The sequence below is a fragment of the Lutra lutra genome, chromosome X, assembly GCF_902655055.1.
Source record: "Lutra lutra chromosome X, mLutLut1.2, whole genome shotgun sequence".
Taxonomy (NCBI): Eukaryota; Metazoa; Chordata; class Mammalia; order Carnivora; family Mustelidae; genus Lutra; species Lutra lutra.
The window spans coordinates 71,447,334-71,471,384 of NC_062296.1; the positions used below are offsets into that span (position 1 = coordinate 71,447,334).

Genomic DNA, 24,051 nt, shown 5'->3' on the forward strand with positions numbered 1-24,051 from the left:
TAACTAAGTCATATAACTCAATGTGGTGAGATTTGGCCCCTTTCTGATTAATCGACCTCAAATCAATATATCTAAAATGTGACATTAAAAAAATATTTTATTTATTTATTTGAGAGAGAGAGAGAGCAGGAGAACATGCATGAGCATGAGCCAGGGGGGAGGAGCAGAGGGAGAGGGAGAAGCAGACTCCATGCTGAGCTGGGAGCCCCATGTAGGGCTGGATTCCAGGACCTTGAGATCATGACCTGAGCTGAAGGCAGACAAGTAACCCACTGAGCCACCCAGGTGCCCCTAAAATGGGGCTTTTAGGCTGATCCTTCAGACCTGAGAGACTTGTAACTCCAGTTGCCCCCCAAATAAAGCACAAATAACTTCTGAAGATATTCAATATTATTGTCCTAGCAATTTTATTTATAGCTTCCCCAGAGTCTTTCCACCCCAGCTCGTAAATTCCATTACATTCTTTATTTTTTTAAAGATTTATTTATTTTAGAAAGAAAGAATGTGTGCACAAGTGGGGGGAGGGGCAGAGAGAGAGAGCAAGAGAGAGAATTCCCAAGCTGACCCTCCATTGATCGTGGATCCTGACACAGGCTCCATTCCAGGACTCAGATCCTGACCTGAGCCCAAATGAAAAGTCAGCTGCTCAACCGACTGAGCTACCCAGGCACCTTTACATTACATTCTTTTGCTATTTGTCTTAATGTCAACCACATAAATTTTTCTCATCACCGATTACAACAAAGAAGTCCTGTTACTATTCTGTATGCTTTACCTGGGTTCCATATATGGTACGGCATATAATAATCAATGACTATTTTTTTTGCCTTTGTAAGTGTTAATTTTCCTTTTTTATTTAAATTCAATTAACTAAACTATAGTACGTTAGTTTTGTTTTATTTATTTATTTAATGAAAGAATGAATAATACAGTTCAATTAATTGAGATAAATAAAATTTTATATTCCAATCTTTGCACTTCAGAATTTTACCTAGTTCTTCATGACATTGTTCTTAATAAGAAGCAAATGGACATCTAATAATCTTTAGTAATTCTTTCTTTACCCATAAAGATATCATTTTTTGCTCAAAACTATTAAGGGATTTAAAATTCAGCTTTGTACCACACCAGTTTTTTAAATATCTAAGATGTTTAGTTCATTCCTTAATAATTATACAGTTTCTACTTTTATTGTATTTACTGCATAAATTGTCCTCCTTATACTAAGATATACAAAAGTGCTAATGATCCTGGGTCAGAGAGTAATTATTTTTAACAGCAATCTATCCCTGCAGTTCAGTGATATTATTTTACATATAGGTAATTATCAGAGTATGGAACTCAGACTATGTTAAAACTAGATCTATTATGTAGTTAATTGGAATTTATTGAGGAGATTAGTTCCTAATCATGTGGTAGTTATTTTAAGAGACTTTCACAACAGCTTTCATTTACATTTTTGTATCAACCAGGTGAAACCAATGGCAAAATGGATCTTTTTCTTAAGTAAATGCCATCTCAATAAAGATAATTTTCCCAAGTACAGTGTTAATAAATGAGTATCTTTGACCTGCAGGGAAGTATAGAGACATTTAGAAATACTTAAATTCACTTAGTCTATTTCTCTTCTCTAGGCTAAGCAGACTGAGTGTGAAGTTTGCTTTCTCTGTTTCTTGCACGCTTACTAAATGGCAGAATACATTGACTGGGCAATTGCACACCTGCATTATTATTTTAATTTTTAGTTTTCAGCTTGATCATGTTTGTGTTTTCTTTCTTTTTATGTCTGTCGACTGATATTCATTTATGTCACATAGTTGGGAGGAAGTTAGGTAAGTGTTAGATAAGACCCTTTCTAGAAAAAAAAAAAGACTCTTTCTGCAGTTTTATAAGATTATAGCCTAAAATATTTTTGTGTTAGATATTTATTTTTACTTTAATTCCAAAATTATAATCTGGAAGTCATAAACTAAAACACTTTATTTTACTTCAAGAATCTATTAAATGATTAAGATGTCTAAGCTATTTTTTTTAATTTTCTATATGATAAATTGATCTTAAAACACTCAGGGTATTGGTCTCAGCAATAACATTTTTGCCCCTTGGCATGGCTCAGAAAAATGAAACTTTGCATCTTTTATCTAAGGAGATGAAACTGTAGACTTGTCTACAGTTACAGGTTAATTGAATTGCGGAAAGGTTAAATAACTTGCTTTCAGTTGCAAAATAAGGACTAGTGCTGAGTCTCCTCATTTCTATTCCAGTGTTATAGCTGCAATGGCCTGCTTCTTTTTATGTATCAGAGTCAAATGACCTTGGTAATAGACTCAAATTTCGGTTTAGAAACTGTTTTGGGTGAAGAATAGAAACCTTACATACCACTTTCAGATATTCCAAAAGATAACCACCTGTTTCAGGTTCTTAAAATTATTTTGTCATATAAGTCAAGAATAAGCCAATAAATATGTTTTGGGGAATGTAGGGATGTGAATTCTAGAGGCCTACTAAGTGACCAGAGAACACTTAGAGCAGCAACATTCTTACTGCTGTGCATGAAGCAGCAGCATTACTGGGGAACATATTAGAAATGTGGATTTGGGGGGCACACCCCAACCTTGCTGTATCAGAAACTCTGCAGGTAGGCCTAGGAATCTTTGACATGCTCCCAGATCATTCTGATAAGCTGTAAAGTTTGAGAATCCTTGCAGAAAAACAGCGGTTCTCATATATTAGCATGTATCAAAGGAATCATCTGGAGGGCTTATGAAAAGACAGATTACTTGTCCCTACCATATTTAGTTTCAGTGGATCTGGATTGGTGCCTTGAGAGTCTTAATTGCCAATGGATATCCAGGTTATGCTGATGATTCTTGTTCAGAGCCCACATTTTGTAGATCAGTGTACTGGAGCATCATCTCAACTAAACCTGACTCTTGCTTCTTTTTCCCTAAACCAACCTCAGTGATAGGAACCATCAACTCCCAGTTAGGCTAAGTGATGTTCCCATTCCATCTTATGACACCTCTTTTGCTTTATGTTGAAATGATCTATTTATATGCCTGTTTGACCCACTTGACTTAAGTGGACCCTTCCCTGGACCAGGGTCCATATCTTAGTCCTTACCTGGTATGGGCTCTCCTATATGGTAGATGTCTGATACATGCTATAAACTGAAACACATTATAATGGAAACTGGCCCCATGCTGTGGTATACATAGCTCTGGCTGTCTAGCTGCAGCAGCTGTAGGAAAATGTACTCTTCAAGAATGTAAAGTCATAGAGGGATGCCAGCAGGAAGAAAGACAGGGCCCCATTCTCAGATATGGGACATGTAGTTTTATTTGTCCCTGGGGTGATGAAAATGAGTCAATTTATTATTTATTCGTCTCAAAGAAGAATCATAGCTGAGTGCCAGGAAAAGATGATTTTTAATCAGAAGATCTGAACTACCTCTACCTACTTCTAACACAGCCCCAAAGCTGTAGTCATCTACATTGAGCCCTGAAACTGCTCTCAGCAAGGTCACCAGAGAGCTCTGTAATTGCTGGCTCCAAAGGTCCCTCTTCAGTTCCTGTCCTTCTTGACCTTTGTGCTGTGCTTGACAGTGATGATTAGTCCCTTCTTGAAATTTTCTTCTCCCTTGGTTTCTAAAACATTGTTCCCTCCTCTTTCTTTTCTCCTCCTCACTTTCTAACTAAGGCTTCTCAGTCTCCTCCTCTTGTCTTTTTAATAACCTCCACAGGATTCACCTTTTGCTATCATTTTCTTCTCACAACATGTTCTTTCCCAAGGCAGTATCATTTGTAGTCTTGTCTCTGTCGGCCACCGATATCTGATGATTTCCAAACGAGTATCTCTAGCTTGACCCCCCTCCTGTTGTTCCTATGTGTGTGATCTACATGTTTATTGAGTATTCACACCTGGCCTTATTGCAGAAGTTTCAAATGTGGTTCTGCAATTGGATTGCACAATTTTAGAGAGCACCATTCATGTCATAATTTCTATAAGCAGCGCCTTCTGGAGTTGTGCAGTGAACAACCTGTGTAGCCTCCTACAGTGGTCCTGATATCTGCCACCCCAGTAAATCTGTCCAAGTATGCCTAAATTTTCTTGTCTTTGCCCTTTCCTTTTTATCCAGGGTATCTTCATCCTACTTTAGTTTCTGATAATTTTCTACCTGAAATTCTTAACTCATTCCTCTGCCTCTACTTTCATTCTTCTTATTCATACACTTCACAGTCTCCTGAGGGCTATCTGAAAATGCAATTTTAATTAGATCATTCCTCTACCTGTAATTCTTGAAATGCATGGCAAAAAAATTCCTTTCTGATCTCGAGCTGCTTAACTCCCCAGCTTCACTCTCTTTGCCCTGCCCATTTCTTTGTATGCCAGTGCTCCTCAAAATAGTCTGCAAACTGTGCATCACCAGGGCACTGTGAGATAAGGAGCTTGGGCTAGAATATAAATCAATGCACTGCTTCCTTTGTCCAGAAAGTTTTGCAATTAAAAAGAAATCAGATGAAATAGTATGCTTAGTGACTTAGTGAATTTATACTCTGGTGACTTTTCTTGTCACAGACTACTAACAAATAGTTCACAGATTGGCCCCAAACTGCATTTCGAGTGACACTGCCCTCTGCTCAGCTTTAATTAACCGCTCTCTGATCGCCAAATATCCCATGTTCCTTAAAACTTCTCTTTCTTTACACCTACCATTCTCTCTGTCTACGGTTATCTTTTTATCCCTTTCCCTTTGCCTACTCTTACATTCCTTCCCCCTGCACCATGCCCCTACCCAGTACCTTGTTTCTCTGGTAACCCAACCTCCCAGGCATTTCTCAGCCTTGTTAATACTTCCATCAAAACGCTTACAGAATATTACTGTAATGATTCTGGTTTTGTACATCTGCATCTCCAGTAAACTCCTGGAGGCCAGGAGTCCTTTATTTTCAACACTAGACCTATAGTGTTTGACCTAGAAGTTAGCACATCACAGGTATTCACTAAATATATGAATATTTATTCATGGGATATTGAATGGATATTTTGTCACAGTCTTATCAGGAAAACAGAAACCATTCTTGGTATTGCAAAGAAAGGAAACCTAACACAGGGAATTGGTCAAGGAGGTGGTGGAAGATTGGGAAGTTCCTGGGACAGTGAGGCAATGCCAAACCTAGCAACAGCAGGAAGCTTGAATATCCCCAGATCGCCAGCAGCACTGCAGGGAGGGGATGTTCTCAGAGCCCCAGAGCTGGAGCCTTCTAGCAGTTAGGACTGTGGAGCAGAAGTTTGACTAGAGGCCATCTAGAGGAAGCTAACCCACAGTGGAGATGTAGTTGCTTTAGAAATGCTACCAAAAGTAGAGTGCAGAGGAAAAACTCCTTGGCATTTTTCCTTCCCTCCTCAAATATTCTGAACAAACTGGACAAACATAACTGGAAGCCAGAGGCCAGGCAATGGTGGGAAATGGATGTCCCTCAGATACACGAGGGCAAGACAATTGTGGCGAGTGGATCTGATGGCAGATGGGCCTCTGACTCCCCAGGTTGGTTCTGGACTTGGATCTTCTACTCGTAAGCTGTGTGACTAAAGGAAGTCACTGAACCTCACTCAGTATCTATTTATTCATCTCTGAAATGGAATTTATATAACTTTCCCTGTTTGCCCTCACACTGTGGAAATTTTATTATGCATGCCTCTCTTGTTGACTGTTTAGGTAAAAATGTACAACCTTTTCCCAGGAGAAGGCTGAATTCCCAATTGCTAATTTAGAGCAGTTATCTTCCCATTACTACATTTGTGTTACAATGGAAAATATTCTTGTTCTGACATCTTCTGAGAATATTCTTATTCTTATCTTCCCTGGTCAGAAACTTGTAACTCTATAAGTACATATACATTATGCTACCACATGCAGGTAAAATTTCACCAAGTTCCTATAGACTGAATTGTGTCCCCCCAACATGTCACATATTGAAGCCCTAACTCCAACTTGACAGCATTTGGAAATGGTCTGTTTGGGAGATAATCAAGTTTAGATGAAGTGATGAGGGTGGGGCCCTTATGATGAGATTAGTACCCTTCTAAGAAAGGACACCAGGGAGATTGCTCTCTTTTTCCCTGCTACACTGTGACAAGATGACTACCTACAAACCAGGAAGAGATCTCTCACCAGAAAGTGACCATGCTGGCACTTTGATCTTGAACTTTTGGCTTCCAGAACTCTGAGAAAATAAATTTCTGTTGTTTAAGCCACTGAGTGTCTAATATTTTATGATGTTGGCCTGAGCTAACTAAGACCCTGCCTTTGTGCAGAGTAGTGAGTTCCACTTTGTGTTTTAACTAAAGTTCATAGAGATGCTCACTAAAAGAAATAGTTAGATTGAAACAACTCATGATGCTAGGGAAGTGGCAATGGGGCAGTCAGTACATGCCAGATTTAAATGGCTTTCTGCATTGCACTAGATCATCTCTGAACCTTGACTGGAAGTTATTTAAACTTTAAAGACCAACAACATAAAAGCATGTTGAAGTCCTTTAAACTCAGTGAGCTTTCACACTGAGAGTATTTAAAGTTTAAATTGCCTCCCACAGGGTCCAAGGCACCATCCAGTGTGTGGAGGGGTTCTTTGAACATTCCTGTAGTCAATATGAGTCCACTGTGTTTCAAGAATATAGTGACAGCAAAAGTTAGTTTTCTTGGTCATTTCCATCTTCCTTCAACCAGTGTCTAATCAATTGCTATGATTCATCAGACACTCCAGTTACTCTATCTGTGAACTATACTTAGTTCTGCCCTCCTGAAGTTTGTATTGTAGTATAAGCTATGTCATGAAGAAGTACCGATATGATGTTAGAGAAGTCGTAAGGAAGAAAAGTTTACTTCCTGTTTGGAGTTGGACATGGAAAGCTCAGACAAATTAATGTCTGTGTAGACATTTAGAGGATAGGGGCGTATGGACTAAAGGTGAAGGGAAAGAATAATTCAAATACAGGCTGTCCTACAAGCCTGTGTACAGTTGACACTTACACAGGGTTGTGTTTCTGTTTGCCTAAAGCAGAAGTAGCCAGATAGAAACTATTTTAGACATTGAGCACCATGTACTTTCTTTTACAAGTACTCAATTCTGCTGCTATAGGGAAAAAGCAGCCATTAACAATATGTAAATGAATGAGTATGGCCATGTTCCAATAATACTTTATTTATGAAACCAATGGTGGGCTGAACTTGTCCCATGGGCCATAGTTTACCTTTTCCTGCAATAAAGGATACAGTACATGACATTATTTGGCTATCGATGATTTTTATTTATTTGCTTTATTGTCTTTGTTAATGGTTTTCTTTGTAGTTTAATTTTTTTTCTTTTTAATTTTTTTATTTTTTCAGCATAACAATATTCATTATTTTTGCACCACACCCAGTGCTCCATGCAATCCGTGCCCTCTACAATACCCACCACCTGGTGCCCCCAACCTCCCACCCCCCACCCCTTCAAAATTCTCAGATCATTTTTCAGAGTCCATAGTCTCTCATGGTTCACCTCCCCTTCCAATTTCCCTCAACTCCCTTCTCCTCTCCATCTCCCCTTGTCCTCCATGCTATTTGTTATGCTCCACAAATAAGTGAAACCATATGATAATTGACTCTCTCTGCTTGACTTATTTCACTCAGCATAATCTCTTCCAGTCCCGTCCATGTTGCTACAAAACTTGGGTATTCATCCTTTCTTTTTTCTTTTTTTTTTTTTTTTACAGCTTTATAAACATATATTTTTATCCCCAGGGGTACAGGTCTGCGAATCGCCAGGTTTACACACTTCACAACACTCACCATAGCACATACCCTCCCCAATATCCATAACCCCACCCCCTCTCCCAACCCCCTCCCCCCATCAACCCTCAGTTTGTTTTTTGAGATTAAGAGTCACTTATGGTTTGTCTCCCTCCCAATCCCATCTTGTTGTAGTTTAATTTTTTTTATGTGAGTATAGTTGACACACAATGTTATATTAGTTTCAGGTGTGCAACATAGTGATTCAACTTCTCTAGATGTTATGCTATGATTACCATAAGTGTAGCTACCATCTGTCACTGTACTATGCTATTACAGTATCATTGATTATATTCCTTGTTTGTTTACTCATTTGTTTTGTTTTTAGTTTCCACATATGAGTGAAATCATATGGTATTTGGCTTTATTAATCTGACTTATTTCACTGAGCATAATACCCTCTGAATCCATCCATGTGGCTGCACATGACACAATCTCATCCTTTTCTATAGCTGTATAATAGTCCAGTGCGTGTGTGTGTGTGTGTGTGTGTGTGTGTGTGTGTGTGTACACACCCCACCACCTTCTTATCTATTTGTCTATCAGTGAACACTAATCATCAGGGAAATGCAAATCAAAAGCACAATGAGATATCACCTAATACCTGTCAGAATGACTAAATTTAAAAAGATAAGAAATTACAAGTGTTGGCAAGAATGTGGTGAAAAAGGAACCCTCATGTACTGTTGGTGGGAATGTAAACTGGTATAGCTCCTGTGGAAAACAGTATGGAGGTTCCTCAGAAAGTTAAAAATACAGCTACCCTATGATTCAATAATTCCACTCTTGGGGGTTTTCCCAAAGAAAGCAAAAACATTCATTAGAAAAGATAGCTGCACCCCTATGTTTATTGCAGCATTATTTACAACAGCTAAGATACAGATACAGTTTTCATTCTTGTGGTTACAGTAATAGCTTATAGCTTGCCAGTTCTTAACAAAACAAGGTAATATGAAAAGTAGCATAGGGCTGGCTTGAATTCAGTAAGAAAGAGTCACGGAAGGCAGTGACCTTAGTAGCTAGCAGAAATGTGGCTTCTACCACATGTCAGGCACTCTTCTACATATTATTTCCACAGATTAACATATGTAAACAGTAAGCAGCATAACTTTTTTTTTTAAATTATTGCCCCCTTTTGCCAGTGGGAAAGACAAAGCACAGAAAGGTCAGTCAGATGACTTGCTCCTGCTTTCAAGGTTTATAGGGAGATGTTTAGTCAAGATTTGAGCCCAAGCATCTAGCCCAGGATGCTACATTCTTAAACTCTATCATGCTATCTTTTAAGGAGAAGCTCAAGGTGAGTTCATCAAACTATTTAGCTGAAATTAAAAGTTTTCCCGAGACTGCTTAAGAATTTGTTAAGGTCTGTGTATGAAAAGTGTGCACTTTCCCTAGATTATGACAGTTCTACATTCTGAAGTCTCATTGGCTCTAGGGTCCCATTGAAGCATTTGGCTGTCTTTAAATACAGAGAGCTTTTTCACTGAAAAGAAATGTTTTTTCAGTGTTAGGTGTCTTTTTAACATCAAGGCATAAATAGAGGTCCTAGTAATTGAACGCTTTTTCCAAGTGCAAGACTTTAAGTGTTAACCCCATGATATATTGTAAATAACAACCTTTGTCATCTGTGCTTAATATCAGTTCTAATGTCAGAAAACACATCAATGGATAGGAAATTTGAGGATTTTTTTAAGGAAATTAAGGATAAGTCCAAAGTAAAAATAAACTAGGAATGGCAGCTATTTAATAATGCCATGGGGCTCTCAGTTACACAGCTAAGGATTATAGTTAAGGTTAATGAAAATGTTTAGAATTAATGTCCTAGTGTTAGAGACTCCAATCAAATTTTTAAATAGCACAGTAGTAACTATTAGCCTTTACTATATAGCAACAGAAAGAAAATGTGTGTTGACTTTTCCTCTGTATATAAAAATACAGATTTTCTTTTCATTTGGAACAAAGGAAAATAAGTGTAGTGTAGTAGAAATCTTTGGATTTAGACAGACCTGGTTTTGAACTTTAACTCCATACTTCATTGTGTGTTGAAAATAAAGGAGGTTTCACACTTTCTAAATCTCTGTGTTCATGGTCTATCTATGAAATGAAAATTATAATAACTTAAACTCTTACCATGGGGTATGACTTTTTTTCTTTATAAAAGCATGTGACATGAACAAGATGCTTAAAATGATGTTTTTCCTTTTTTTTCTTTGAATGTGTTTGAATGGGAAATTAACATCTAGATATACAGGAATATAATTATAGGCAGATTTATAAAGCATGAGTGTCTGCCTATTTATAAATGTTCAAAAATTAGGCAAAATTAATGAACTGGGGAAAAACTACTGGGTTATGAAATCCAGACAATGCTGCCTTATTATTTGGATTAAGTGTGTCTCCCTGAATTGAAGAGGTTTTCTCAAGGGAATGTCTGTATTATAACTTTAAGATACTTTGGTATGTGTATTAAGATGGCTGAAGGCATTTTTAACTGTGAATCTGAGAGTGTCTTACTAGCATGTTCCTTTTCCACCATTTTATCTGTATCTTTGGACATTTTATGTTTTTTTGTAAAAGAACTCCCATGAAAAATCCATTTGTCACCATGTTATCATTATGTAGATAAGAAAATAAAAGAGAGGTAAAATTGAGAACCAGACAAGCAGTGAAAGGGAGTCTGCGCCCTCTAGTGACCCACATTTATTTCTCCCAAGGGCTTACACAGCTCTTCTTGGTTTCATCATTTTAAATAAACATCAAATTTAATTTTAAAACAAATGACTCAGAGTTTTCCAGTTGAGCATATTACATTGTATGATCATAGATTTATTGCTATGACAAAATTTCATCTATCACTTAAGAGAATATTTCTATTAACCTGTGTTAAGGTGATTTTCTTGTACAGAACTGTGTTTCAAAGGGATTTTCAGTTTACTGAAAATGAAAAATAGTCTCTATGCATCTGTGGCTTAGCAACATTTTATTTCCAGTTCTTCGGGTCATGCAATTTTTGTCCACATGCTTGCATACTCTGTGTCTTTAAAAGTAATTCCTCTAACATACCTGGTTCTGACATCTTGGAATTTGGGGGGATTTCCTTAATTTTTAAGGTATGTTTTCCTGGAAGTTCTATTGACAAAAGATGTGAAAGTGACTTCTTTGTATCCCTATCATGTTTTAGAAATAAATAGTACCAAAGTATTTCTAAATGGTTAAGATCTGTTACCAAATTAAGAAGATTATTTTAGTCATTTTTATCTACTAGATGTTAAAATAGTTTAGTTAAGTTTTACTTTTTCATTGAGAAACAAAATTTTGTAGGAGTTTCATTCCATTCAGTGCAGTTGGCTATCCTGGAGGTACAAAGATTAATATCATTGCCAGATAACTCATGGAGGTTTCTAACATTTATAGCTTAAAAATATTAAATCACTGGGGTTTGTATCCAAGGGCATATATTTTAAAAGGCAGTATTTTTATATGATTTAAATATATAATTTTGTTTGCCATAATTGACAATGAACAAGACGCATGATTTTAAGGACAAATTTTATGTATTGGTTTAGAATTCAGAATTTTAAATCACATGTTAAATAGGCATATTTTAGGACAAGGTAAACTACATAGAAATGGATTTTTTAGTATCTTTTCAGATGCATTTCTGCACAATCTGGAATCATTAAATTTTACTGTACTGAAACATATAATTTTATGAGTGATGCACTTAAAGTCACACATATAAAACTAGAAATACATTAAAACTTGTAAATAAGATCATGCAAACATAAGGAAAATAGATTACTTGATAGGACTGTTACTGTAGCCAGTTTATAATAATTGAAGACAGCATCCTTTCTCATTCATCAGTTTTGTTTCAGGTGCCGTGTAAACTGTTGAGTTTGTAGGGTTCTTATTATAACTGGGAGTTATAACATCCTTAGATGTTATTTAATTTGATTGCTAGGTAAATAGACTAATATAATTAGAATATCAGTGCTGCAGTGTAAGCAGAACTGACCTCAGCTTTGTATCTCAGGTCAAAATTGTTTTAATTAGCAAGGTAAATAAATACATTTAAGAGTAACTATTAAGAAGTATATGTTAGTTTCTATTTTAAAACCAGTTTGATGGAGTAGAAGCTTTTCAACTTCTGCAATTTAATGGAAGAAGTAAAGGAAGATCAGAGAAGTCATGTGCCTAAGAAAACAGCAAAAAGATCACGATGATTGATTAAAACCTGTGATACCTGACTTTCAGCTCAGTAATTTTCCACTGCACCATATTTACTTTGTATTTAAAGCATATACAAACGTACACATGAAACACTTACGTACATCACACACATTATAAAAGTTATAAGGCAATCATGTGACCCTATCTCTTCCCTCCCCGCCCAGCCAAGAAAAACACAATCACACTGTACAAACACACACAGACAAACACCACACATGTTTGCGTATGCAGTACACAAACTACCCTTATTTGGAGGAGGTATTTATCAAAATGTTGACTTGTTTTCTCTGAGCTAAATAGGATTTCCCCCCATTACATTATTTTATAACTATGAAGTATAGCAATTATCATATACTCAGCACATCTTAAGGTTTTTTTTTTTTTAAGATTATTTATTTATTTATTTGACAGACGGAAATCAGAAGTAGGCAGAGAGGTAGGCAGAGAAAGAGGAGGAAGCAGGCTCCCCGCTGAGCAGAGAGTCCGATGCGGGGCTCGATCCCAGGACCCTGGGATCATGACCTGAGCCGAAGGCAGAGGCTTTAACCCACTGAGCAACCCAGGTGCCCCACATCTTAAGGTTTTAAATTAACTTTATTTTTAGCACTAGGAGGATATATACCGAGTTTCATTTGATATTTTATAAGATCTCTCTAATTCAAATTGAATTTGTATTCTATTGAATATTTAAAAGCAAGTAACATGTAGAAACATAATGGAAGGAGGGACCGAAGTTCCCAGAAAGAAAGTTGAAGGGGGAGTGTAACGTTGATCAAGAAAATCTTCACAGAAGTTGTGTATTATTTACTCAGTCTTGGAAGATGAATAGGAGTTCATCAGATGGCCTGGGAGCAGGAGAGTACCCGTATACCGATACAGAATCAAAATGTTTTCTCATTTTCTAGAACTCTGTAGAAGATAGTTATTATTTTTTACTTCTTTTTTTAAAATATTTTTTATGTTAGTCACCATACAGTACCTCATTAGTTTTTGATATAGTGTTCCATGATAACTATTAAAAATATAACAGGGTTGCCTGGGTGGCTTAGTTGGTTAAGCGTATGCCTTCGTCATGAACCCAGGCTCCTGGGATTAGCCAGCCTAGAGACCTCAGCCCCCAGTCAGGCTCCCTGCTTAGTAGGGGGAGTGCTTCTCTCTCTCTCTCTCCCTCTGCCCCCCCGATTTATGCTCCCACTATTGTTCTCTCTCTCAAATAAATGAATAAAAATCTTAAAAAATATATAATTAACAGAATTTTAAACTCTTACCTCCCTTCCAAAAAATTTTCTTCCGTGTTAATGGAAACAAAACTATAATACCATTGAAAAAGAATCATACTTTTGTGTCTATTAACCATAAAAGTTTGTGTTTTAGCTAATTAAAATGTATGTTACAAATTTGGCTTGTTAAGTTACCTGGTCTAGGTCTAGAGCCTTATGGTCCTGTAATAGTTAACATATTGTAAAAGAGTCAACACTTTACTTTTTAAAGATCTTCAGCTTTAAAGATGAGGCTCCTAAGTTTTTATGAAATTCTGTGTTCAAAGATGTTTAAAGATGTAAAATGGCCATTCATAACCTAGCTTACTAATCAAATTAGTTAAGCCTGGGAGCTTGGAGGATTTCTATTTTCAGAGTTTACACATTTGGGAATGATGAATTCCAAATGGTATATTGAAAGTGACTGAACTAAAATTTATGTAAATGTGCCATGTTAGTTTAATACTTTATATGGCAGTCACTGTACAGAAAATTAACATAATACAATCAGTGTCCATTAAGAGGCTCTTCTGACCTAATTAGCACAATTATCATATAGCACAAGTTCCATACAATGATATACTATTGACACTTCAAAACTGACAAGTTTTTAAAGTCAAGTATTTAATTCTTTTGGATGTGTTTCTGTATTTTTTAAAGAAATTATTTACTTAAAATATTTACACACTGACAAATGTCTCCTAATTTTGACCATAAGGGAATGTGAATGATCTAATTTGCATAGACTTTATGGGAAATTCAACTGGATGGAGTAGAGTCCATTTGTACAATACAATCTTTTTTCTTTTTGGGGAGGGAATGGAAGAGAGAGAGAATCTTAAGCAGTCTCCATGCCCAGCACAGAGCCTGACAAGGGACTCAGTGTGGGGCTTGATGCGGGGCTCGATCTCAGAACCATGAGATAATGACCTGAGCTGAAATCGAGAGTCTGATGCTTAACCAACTGAGTCAGCCAGTCACCCCTCTAGAATACAATCTTAAGGGAAAATTTTAACCTTCTGAATATTTGGTATATATGCACCATATTTTTGATATTTTGAAACTTCCAGAAAATGGAAGGTCTTTTTGAAAATGACCTTGGTTTGATAACTAATCCTTTGCAAATAATATAAATTGAAAGCTATGATCTCTCTGCACTATGGAACCTTATAAATTGTAGTTTTGTAATGAGTGCCCTTGTAAAAATGCAAAAAAAAAGTCACTTCAGCTAACCATCCATAAGATGAGATTTTAAAACATGCTTGAAAAATAGAGGACAGAGTACTCACCAACAATGATGGGAGAAAAATCATTTTGTAAATAGAGAATAGGAAGTCACAATGTTCTTAATAGAAAAAAAAGGATTTTAAGTTGGATGCAGTTAGACTGAATTTAAGGGTTAGAATCTGTCTGTAATAACATACAGACATACTTGTCTATTGTAACATACATAACGTTAAGTACAGAGTAAAATGTGTTATGAGAGTATGATGAGGAAATGAGGAATAGAATAATGGGCTGATTCTGAGAGTGTAGAGGCCCATTATGAGTAACTTACTACATATCAGCTCATTAACGGTGATTTCATGAGAGTTTAAAAGTGAAGAAAATAGAATTAGTAGAAATGAGTGACTTAATGGAAAAAGTGAAATACGTGCACAGAATCCGAAATTTAATATGGCATTAAAAGTAATTGTTCAGTGTTTTTCTTGGTTTTTGAGAAGGTAACTGAGTTACAACTGCATGATACCTTTAGTTGGTGATGAAATCCCCAGACTTAGGCCATGCAAAGCATGGTAGAAAATACCACCAGCAAAATGTTGGGAGAGTAGATAGCACCCAATTTATGAATTTATGATTCCATGTTAATTTGCCCTACATCCCAGCTGAAATATTGGAAAAATATTTAATAGTAGTAAAAATGTGAAAACTAGAGGACAAACCACAGAAGATGATGAACCAGGAGCCACCAAATTGATAAGGCATAAAATAAATGTGCAGTTGTTACTTGGAAGCCAGGATCTGAGTAGGAGCCAAGAAGGAGACCTTGTTCATTTTGCTAAAAGCAATAGAAATGTCACTGAGACTAAGCATTGAATGTGGGTTGTTGGCGCTCAGAAAAAGAGCAAGTGAGGCCTTTTGAAACCCTGTCTCTGCTTTCCCTTCACCCTTCCATCTTCATTGTTGGCGTAAAGAGATGGGGATGCCTACTGGCAGAATATCAGAGAGGGAAAACAATGCTAGCAGCTGACAGTTAATTCCCAGAATTCTAAGGGATGGTGCCGAATGTTATACATCGGTGTGGAGGCTGACTGTATATTACATTGGGACAGAAAAGTTTAAGCTAGCAACTCAGAGATGGTTGAAGCAACAAGCCCAAATGGAAGCAACAGAAAAAAACAAACAAACAAACAAAAAAAACAACAACCCCCCCACCAAACCCATACAAGTAGGATTTGGTAAGGAATAGCTCAGAGCTTAAATCATGTCAGAATTAGATTTAGGTTCCACCTCTTTCCAAAGGAATCAGGTGTTGCAATTTGGAAAGAAAAGAGAAAAAGAAAGTCTAACAGCTGAAAATAGTACAAACTCATTAACATTTTTGCTTCATTCTATTTCACAAAGAAAGTGTAACATATTAACCTATGTGCCTATGAATAGACATTTTTTTTCCTTAGGTAAAGCACTGCACTCAAAACTGCTCTAGAAGAATTTGAAATCCCTTTTAAAAATCTGTATATCAAAAAGAGTATAATCACTCTCTAAAGGATCCTTATGTAAAAGAGAAGTTCAGGCATCTTGTGCAACCTCTTTCCAAATTTATAAAGCCAGATAAACAAAAAAAATTGAATGAGGAAAGACCTCTATGTGGAATTTCACATCCTGTTGCCTGAATTGATCTGAATTATTAGAACTGCATGCCAACTGGTGCCCAGGCTTTCCTTAAAAATCTTCACAGACTGAGCAGCAAGCAGACGGTTACCATGGTGTTGACTCCACAAAGCCTTCATTGTGTGGAGATAACCAATTTACTTGACAGAGCCTCTAGTCTAGAAGCTGATTTAATCCTAATTCATTGAAAAGGTATTTTTTTGATTATCTAAAGGAAAAAAAGTCACAGGATGAGCTGGGCCCCAATTCAATGCCTAAAGCACTTTATTTTGTCAAATAGATGTTTTACTAAACCTCCCTTTTTGATAATGTAGACAGATGCGTTTTTATCTGTTATCTATAGAGGTTAATACCATGGCATATAGTAAGCACTTAGCATAAATTTTGTGACAGAAATGAAGGGAAATATTTGGCTGCTTTAAAAGGAAGCATATATAGCTTCTTCATAAAGACAAATGTCTAAAAATGATATAAGAATTTTTTTCTGGATGAAATTTATTTACTGTCACATTGGATAACTTTTTGTTTTTGCAATGGATTGGAGTCTTGGTAAATGGTAATTATAACGTGTGTAAACAAGACCATGTAAATTTCAGGACTGGTGAAAAGCTTTCTCAACATAGGTCTTAGCTCTCCCAGCTGTGATGCCAGCTGTGTACCTTAAGCAAATTTTAGATTCATAGACCTGGTGGTGGAAGTAAGCAATCCTTCTGTTAGTGTCCGTAATCAAAGGAGCGAGACTGATAAAAAGTGAAGGTCAAGCAAAGCTTTATTTTGCGCCAAGCATGGAGAATCAAAGTGACCTGTCAGGTCATCTCTTGCAAAGAGGCGACCCCTCCCAGTCTCACAGACTAACTTTTATAGAGGTAGTTTAGCCAGGCTATACACAGGTGGCCAATGAGATTGCAATACACAGAGAAAACTGCACAGTCATGTTAGGTCACACACGTGCAGCCAATTGAATTACAATTCACCCTAGTAGATATATGCATGCCCCACTGATTGGATGTCTCCACCTGGCCTGACCCGCCCTTGTATTTGGGCTTTGCAAGTAAGTTCCTCTGGGAGGGGCAGGGTCAATCTAAGCTTACTGCATAAACAAGTAAGCTTGTTTATGGCTCCCTCTGATTAAGTAGGCCCTTACACTTCCTAAAGACAATCTGAATCAAAAGGATATAAGACTAATGAGAGCGAGTCTAAAGTGGGAATTTGACAGTGAGTCCTGGATATTCACATCTCACCTTTATGAGTCAGAGTATATTTGGTGTGTAATTGGGTCAAGCTGATTTAAAGGGAAAAGAGCAATTTTGACCAAAGTGGTCAAAGTAGATTATGATAAGGAGCCAAGTTTTCAAGAAAAAAAAATGTTCTAATGGATAGGTGAATAAAAGTCAGTGAAGGCTTTTACTTCATTGGAGTAGGGACAAAAGTTAAGTGTGGCTCTGGGCTCCCTAAGAAACTTGAAGTGAGCTTTGTTTCTAGAAGGGCTTGAATAAAGGTCAAAGTAGAATATAGGCTTAAGTGGTCTGTCAAGGCCAGATCAGGATAATTCTGATCTTTATGCTAAGAAAAATGGGAAGTCTTTAAAGGATTTTATGGATGAGGATTACATAATCAGATGTTTTTAGAACCTATCATTTGCCAGTAGTGCATGGACTAGATGGGAGGATTCCACAGAGGTTTTGCAGAGCCATTTGACAGGGCATTGCAGTGATTTTGATTATATTTAATTGCAAACTGAATGAGGATACCAGCTGTGGAGCCATGAGAAGAAGAGTGATTCCGAAGAAATAGAATATTTGATGTATTAGAATTTGCAATTTATTAAATGTGAGAAGGAAAGGAGAGGAAGGCAAAAAGATGATAGATGGTGATACCATTAACAGATCTGAGGAACACTGGGAGAGTACCCATTGGGGGGACAAGAGCAAACCATGTCTTGACATTTTATGCCAAAGGAGCTTTCATAATGCTCAAGTGAAGATAGCCAGTAGGCAGTGGTTATATAGCTACAAAGCTCAGAAGAAGTGCTTGAGATCAGAATCTTTGGTACGTCTAGATTGCAACTGCTGTCATGGGCATGGATCAGATTGCTAGTAAAAGAGTAATAGGGGTGCCTGGGTGGCTCAGTCACAATCCAACTTGTGATTTCAGCTCAGGTTGTGATCTCATGGGTGATGGGATGGAGCTCCCTGTTGGGCTCTGCACTCAGTGGGAAGTCTGAGAGTTTCTCTCTCTCTCCCTCTGCCCCTCCCTGTCTCTCAAAATAAGTAACTTTTTTTTTTTAATTGACTTATCTCCCTCATGGTGGGGAAAAAAAAGAAAGGGTAATACAGTGAATAGAAGATGACTGATGAACCAGGAGTTGATCACTTTTGTACGTAGTGAGAGGGTGGAGGAAGATGAACCTGCAAAGGAAAAAATTAACAGTAGCCATAGAAATTAAAGACAAAATTGAGTAGATGGTATGAAGGCAAAAGGAGGAGAGTGTGCTCAACAGTGTTATGTGTTGCTAGACAGCAAGAAAGTGAAACTCTCCATGGGCGGTAGTGACCTGATTCCTGTATTAAGCAACATTTTTGTTGAGAAACAACAGTAAATGGAAAGAGTGAGTAGGAGGTAGAGAACTGACAGTAAACTGGCTAACTCTTGCAGAACATTTGGCTTTGTAGAAGATAAGAGAATGGCTGGAGGGAACTATGAAGGTCAGGAGGCGTTTGGCTTTAAAAAAATAGGAGCCTGGGTGGCTCAGTCGCTTAAGTTTCTGCCTTTGACTCAGGTCATGATCCTGGGGTCCTGGGATCCAGTCCTGCATCGGGCTTTCTGCTCAGCAGCGAGTCTGCTTCTCTCTCTCTCTCACTCTCTCCCCCTCTACCCCTTCCCACTGCATGTTCTCCCAAATAAATACATTTTTTTAAAAAATAGGAGTGAATATGTTTAAATTTCTATATGCAGAGTTCACTTGAAAGGGAGGAGTTGAATTTGCAGTAGATAGATAACAAAACTCCCAAAATTGAACCAGGAAGAAATTGACAACCTGAATAGACCGATATCTAGTAACGAGATTGAAGCAGTGATGAAAAACCTCCCAAAAACAAGAGCCCAGGACCTGATGGATTCCCTGGGGAATTCTACCAAACTTTCAAAAAAGAAATAATACCTATTCTCCTGAAGCTGTTTCAAAAAATTGAAGCAGAAGGAAAACTTCCAGACTCTTTCTATGAAGCCAGCATTACCTTGATCCCCAAACCAGGAAAAGACCCTACCAAAAAGGAGAATTTCAGATCAATATCACTGATGAATATGGATGCTAAGATTCTCAACAAGATCCTAGCAAAAGGATCCAACAGCACATTAAAAAGATTATCCACCATGACCAGGTGGGATTCATCCCTGGGCTACAAGGATGATTCAACATTTGCAAATCAATCAATGTGATAGAACAAATTAATATGAGAAGAGAGAAGAACCACATGGTCCTCTCAATTGATGCAGAAAAAGCATTTGACAAAATCCAGCATCTGTTCCTGATTAAAACGCTTCAATGTTTAGGGATAGAGGGAACATTCCTGAACTTCATAAAATCTATCTATGAAAGACCCACAGCAAATATCATCCTCAATGGGAAAAAGCTTGCAGCCTTCCCGTTGAGATCAGGAACACGACAAGGATGCCCACTCTCACCACTCTTGTTTAACATAGTATTAGAAGTCCTAGCAACAGCAGTCAGACAACAAAGAGAAATAAAAGGTATCCAAATTGGCAATGAAGAAGTCAAACTCTCTCTCTTCGCTGATGACATGATCCTTTATATGGAAAACCCAAAAGATTCCACCCCCAAACTACTAGAACTCATATAGCAATTCAGTAACGTGGCAGGATACAAAGTCAATGTACAGAAATCAGTGGCTTTCTTATACACTAACAATGAAAATACAGAAAGGGAAATTAGAGAATCGATTCCATTTACTATAGCACCAAGAACCATAAGATACCTGGGAATAAACCTAACCAAAGAGGTAAAGGATCTGTACTTGAGGAACTACAGAACACTCATGAAAGAAATTGAAGAAGACACAAAAAGATGGAAGACCATTCCATGCTCTTGGATCAGAAGAATAAGCGTTGTTAAAATGTCTATACTGCCTAGAGCAATCTATACTTTTAATGCCACTCCGATCAAAATTCCACTGGTATTTTTCAAAGAGCTGGAGCAAAAAATCCAAAAATTTGTATGGAATCAGAAGAGACCCTGAATCACTAAGGAAATGTTGAAAAACAAAAATACAACTGGGGGCATCATGTTACCTGATTTCAAGCTTTACTACAAAGCTGTGATCACCAAGACAGCATGGTACTGGTATAAAAACAGACACATAGACTAGTGGAACAGAGTAGAGAGCACAGATATGGACCCTCAACTCTATGGTCAAATAATCTTCGACAAAACAGGAAAAAATATACAGTGGAAAAAAGACAGTCTCTTCAAAAAATGGTGCTGGGTAAACTGGACAAAAATCTGATAGACTCACATGCCTGTAAAGAAGTGAAAGAACAAAGTATATGTATATACCACATTTTCTTTATCCATTCATCTGTTGTTGGACATCTGGGTTCTTTCCATAGTTTGGCTACAGTGGAATACTATACAGCCATCAAAAGAAATGAAATCTTGCCATTTGGGACAACGTGGCTGGAAATAGAGGGTATTACGCTGAGCGAAATAAGTCAGTCAGAGAAAGACAATTATCATATGATCTCCCTGATATGAGAAAGTTGAGAGGCAACGTGGGGTGTTTCGGGGGTAGGAAAGGAATAACTGAAACAAGATGGGATCGGGAGGGAGACAAACCATTAGAGACTCTTAATCTCACAAAACAAACAGGTTTGCTGGGGGGAGGAAGGGTGGGAGAGGGGGTTGGGGTTATGGACATTGGGGAAGGTCTGTGCTATGGTGAATGCTGTGAAGTGTGTAAACCTGGTGATTCACTAACCTGTACCCCTGGGGCTAATAACATTATATGTTAACTAAAAAAAACTAATAATAAAAAAAGAAATAACCTGGCACATTGTTAGACACCACTATTAACTCCTTACTATGTGGAAAAACCAGGTATTTGAGCATTAAATGTATTTTATATTTTCCATGGAATTGTGTGTCCTTGCCTTTAACATAAAACTAAATGAATTTATGGGGTGCCTGGCTGGCTCAGCTGGAGGAGCATGTGGCTTTTGATCTGGGGGCTGTGACCTCCAGCACGTGCTGGGTGTGGAAATTACGTGAGAATAAACAAAACAAAAACAGAAAAAGAAAGAACAAAGTATAAAAGGCTGGTAGAGGGATTGGCTTTAGGCAAAGAAGGGAAACTCACCCAAATATAAGAGATGGGAATGAGAAGGGCACATGCAGGTAAGATTGAATATTTGGACATGGGAAGTGGAAGAAATTCTAGTCTGATAATTGCACTTTTCTTGGTGGAGTAAAAACTGTCATCTGTTGATACCTGGAGAAGGAAGATGGGTTAATGCTTTGAGAGCTTTGGAAAAACTAAAATAGTTCCTGTGGAGAGCTGGAGTTCAAGGTGAAAACAACAAAATATGGCAGGATGCTGAGTTCATCTGAGGCTGTTTATCATTGCTTTAGTTTGGGTTACCTAGGAGTGGATCTGGAGATAAAAATATAGGTGCAAGTATTTTATTGGGGGAAGTGATCCCAAGAAGCAAGTGGGGGAGTGAGATTAGGAAAAGAAGGCAGCCAATAAAGGATGCACACGTGGATTATTGTTGGAGGCAACTGGAGTTGAATCTGTCTGGGAACTGTCTGAGGTTCTGTGTAAGTTTCATCAGGACAGTCACTCTGAAAGGCAAGGGAGCTGGAGTATTGATCTACCAAGGGTCACTCTGGTGAGATTAACATCTCAGCACTTCTTGCCTTTCCTGTGCACTGGCAAGTGAATGACTGCAGGCGGAGAGACACAGTGATGTTTGTATGGTACCAAAGGAAAACCAAAAATGCTTTTTTAAAAATATTCTGAAGGAAAACCTGCTCTGAATTTTATAGGTAGCCGAGTGACCAGAGTCAAAGATTTGATTTGGTAAGTTAACATCAAGGAGAGAAAGACAGGTGTTTTAGAAGCATGCAATAGGACTCTATTTCAACGCTGCCACTATGAATGAAGAAACAGGAAACCTGGTAACTTAACTTACAGAAAAAAAAAAAACAAGTGTAGGGAAGATAACAATCACCATGATAAAATGAAAATCCATAGATATTTATAGTCCACGTGCAAATAAGAGTTTTGACATTCAGTGACATGGGATTAGAGTCAAAATCTCTGAATTCAGATCTCTGTTCCTTCAGTTTCTTGTTGGGTACCCTTCACTCAGTAAATATTGTCACTGTGAACCAGGCGCTATTTGAGGTGAAGAATTTTCTAAATTCTCTGTTCATAGATTATTTATAGGTGCTGATAAAATCTAGGGGTTCTTTACCAAGAAAAATGCACACACATTTAGAATCATACCTGGAATTTCGAGTGAGGTACAGACCTCCTCCTCCCTTGCAACCCATCCATGACTCTCCAATCTCTGCTTTAACTCGATCTGAATGACCTGATCAAACTCCCATTGGCTTCATAGGTCTTTATAATAAAAGAATGAGAATATCAGGGTATATGATTAGATGTCTTTTGCAGCATAACAATGCACTGCAAATTTAGTGGCTCAAGACAGAAGTAATTTATCTTAAGGTTCTGCAGTGTGGGCAGGGCTCTCTGGGTAGTTCTGAGGCTCTAAGGGGTATCAGCTGGACAATTCATTTGGCTATATTCAGCTGGTGTTTTAGATGGGTCAAAAGGTGAAAGAAAGCTTCCTTCACGTGCGTGGTGCCTCATTCACTTCCACACTGTCTCTCCACCTGGCTCGATCAAGCTTCCTTAAAGGGCCATTGGAATTCTCAGCTAACAGTTACGTTGTCAGTGCATGTTCTAGGGGGACAAGATCCACAGTGCAAACACTTACGAAGCCTCTGCTTGCCTTATGCTTCTTTATATCCCGTTTGCCCTAGCAAGTCACATAGCCAAATTCAGAGTCGGTATTGTTGGAGACTACACAAGGGCATGGATCTCCAAAGTATGGTTCAATGGGAGCTACTGATAAGAATTTTTTGTTTGCTGTAAGTACTTTCCAGAAAGCAAGAGGGTTATCTCGGGAAGTAGTGATTTTTCAGCCAGTGCAAACATTCAAACAGAGGCAGAATGATAGCTTATATGAGATACTCTAGGGAGGCAGTTGCTACACTGAGCTTAATAAGATGACCTCCATGATCATAAGACTGTAGATGAAAGCTAACTCCAAATTTTGAGCCTACATAACTAGGGAAATGGTGGTGCTATTAACAGTAACAAGGGCATCAGGCAGGAGTCTCAGATTGGAAGGCGAATGGTAAATGTAGAGAGACTGTTTTTTTTTTTTTTTTTTTTCATATAGAATGAAAGAGATAATCAAGAAAAAATGACCCTTATTTTTTCCTGTCTTAGGTTGGATGTCGATATAACTGAACTTCACAGTTGGATTACTCGTTCAGAAGCTGTGTTGCAGAGTCCTGAATTTGCGATCTATCGGAAGGAAGGCAACTTCTCAGACCTTAAAGAAAAAGTCAATGTAGGTTATGCATTAATTTTTATGTATTTTCCTAAGTTTTGTGCTTATAATCTCTTTGCTTTGTACTATCTGATTCTATTAGTTGAAAAGATTAAAGCAATATGGAATAATGCTTTTAAATATATCTTTAAACTGTATTTTACATATGTAGCAGAATCAGAGTTTAGCGTT

At 37.6% G+C, this 24,051-nt stretch overlaps 1 protein-coding gene across 1 annotated transcript in view; it reads left to right on the plus strand.

Moving 5' to 3' along the window:
* DMD (dystrophin) overlaps window positions 1-24,051 on the plus strand; it is a 2,124,834-nt gene that overhangs the window by 685,605 nt on the left and 1,415,178 nt on the right. Inside the window, 1 exon segment of the mRNA XM_047715765.1 lies at window positions 23,757-23,880. Coding sequence (XP_047571721.1) covers window positions 23,757-23,880 — 124 coding nt within the window.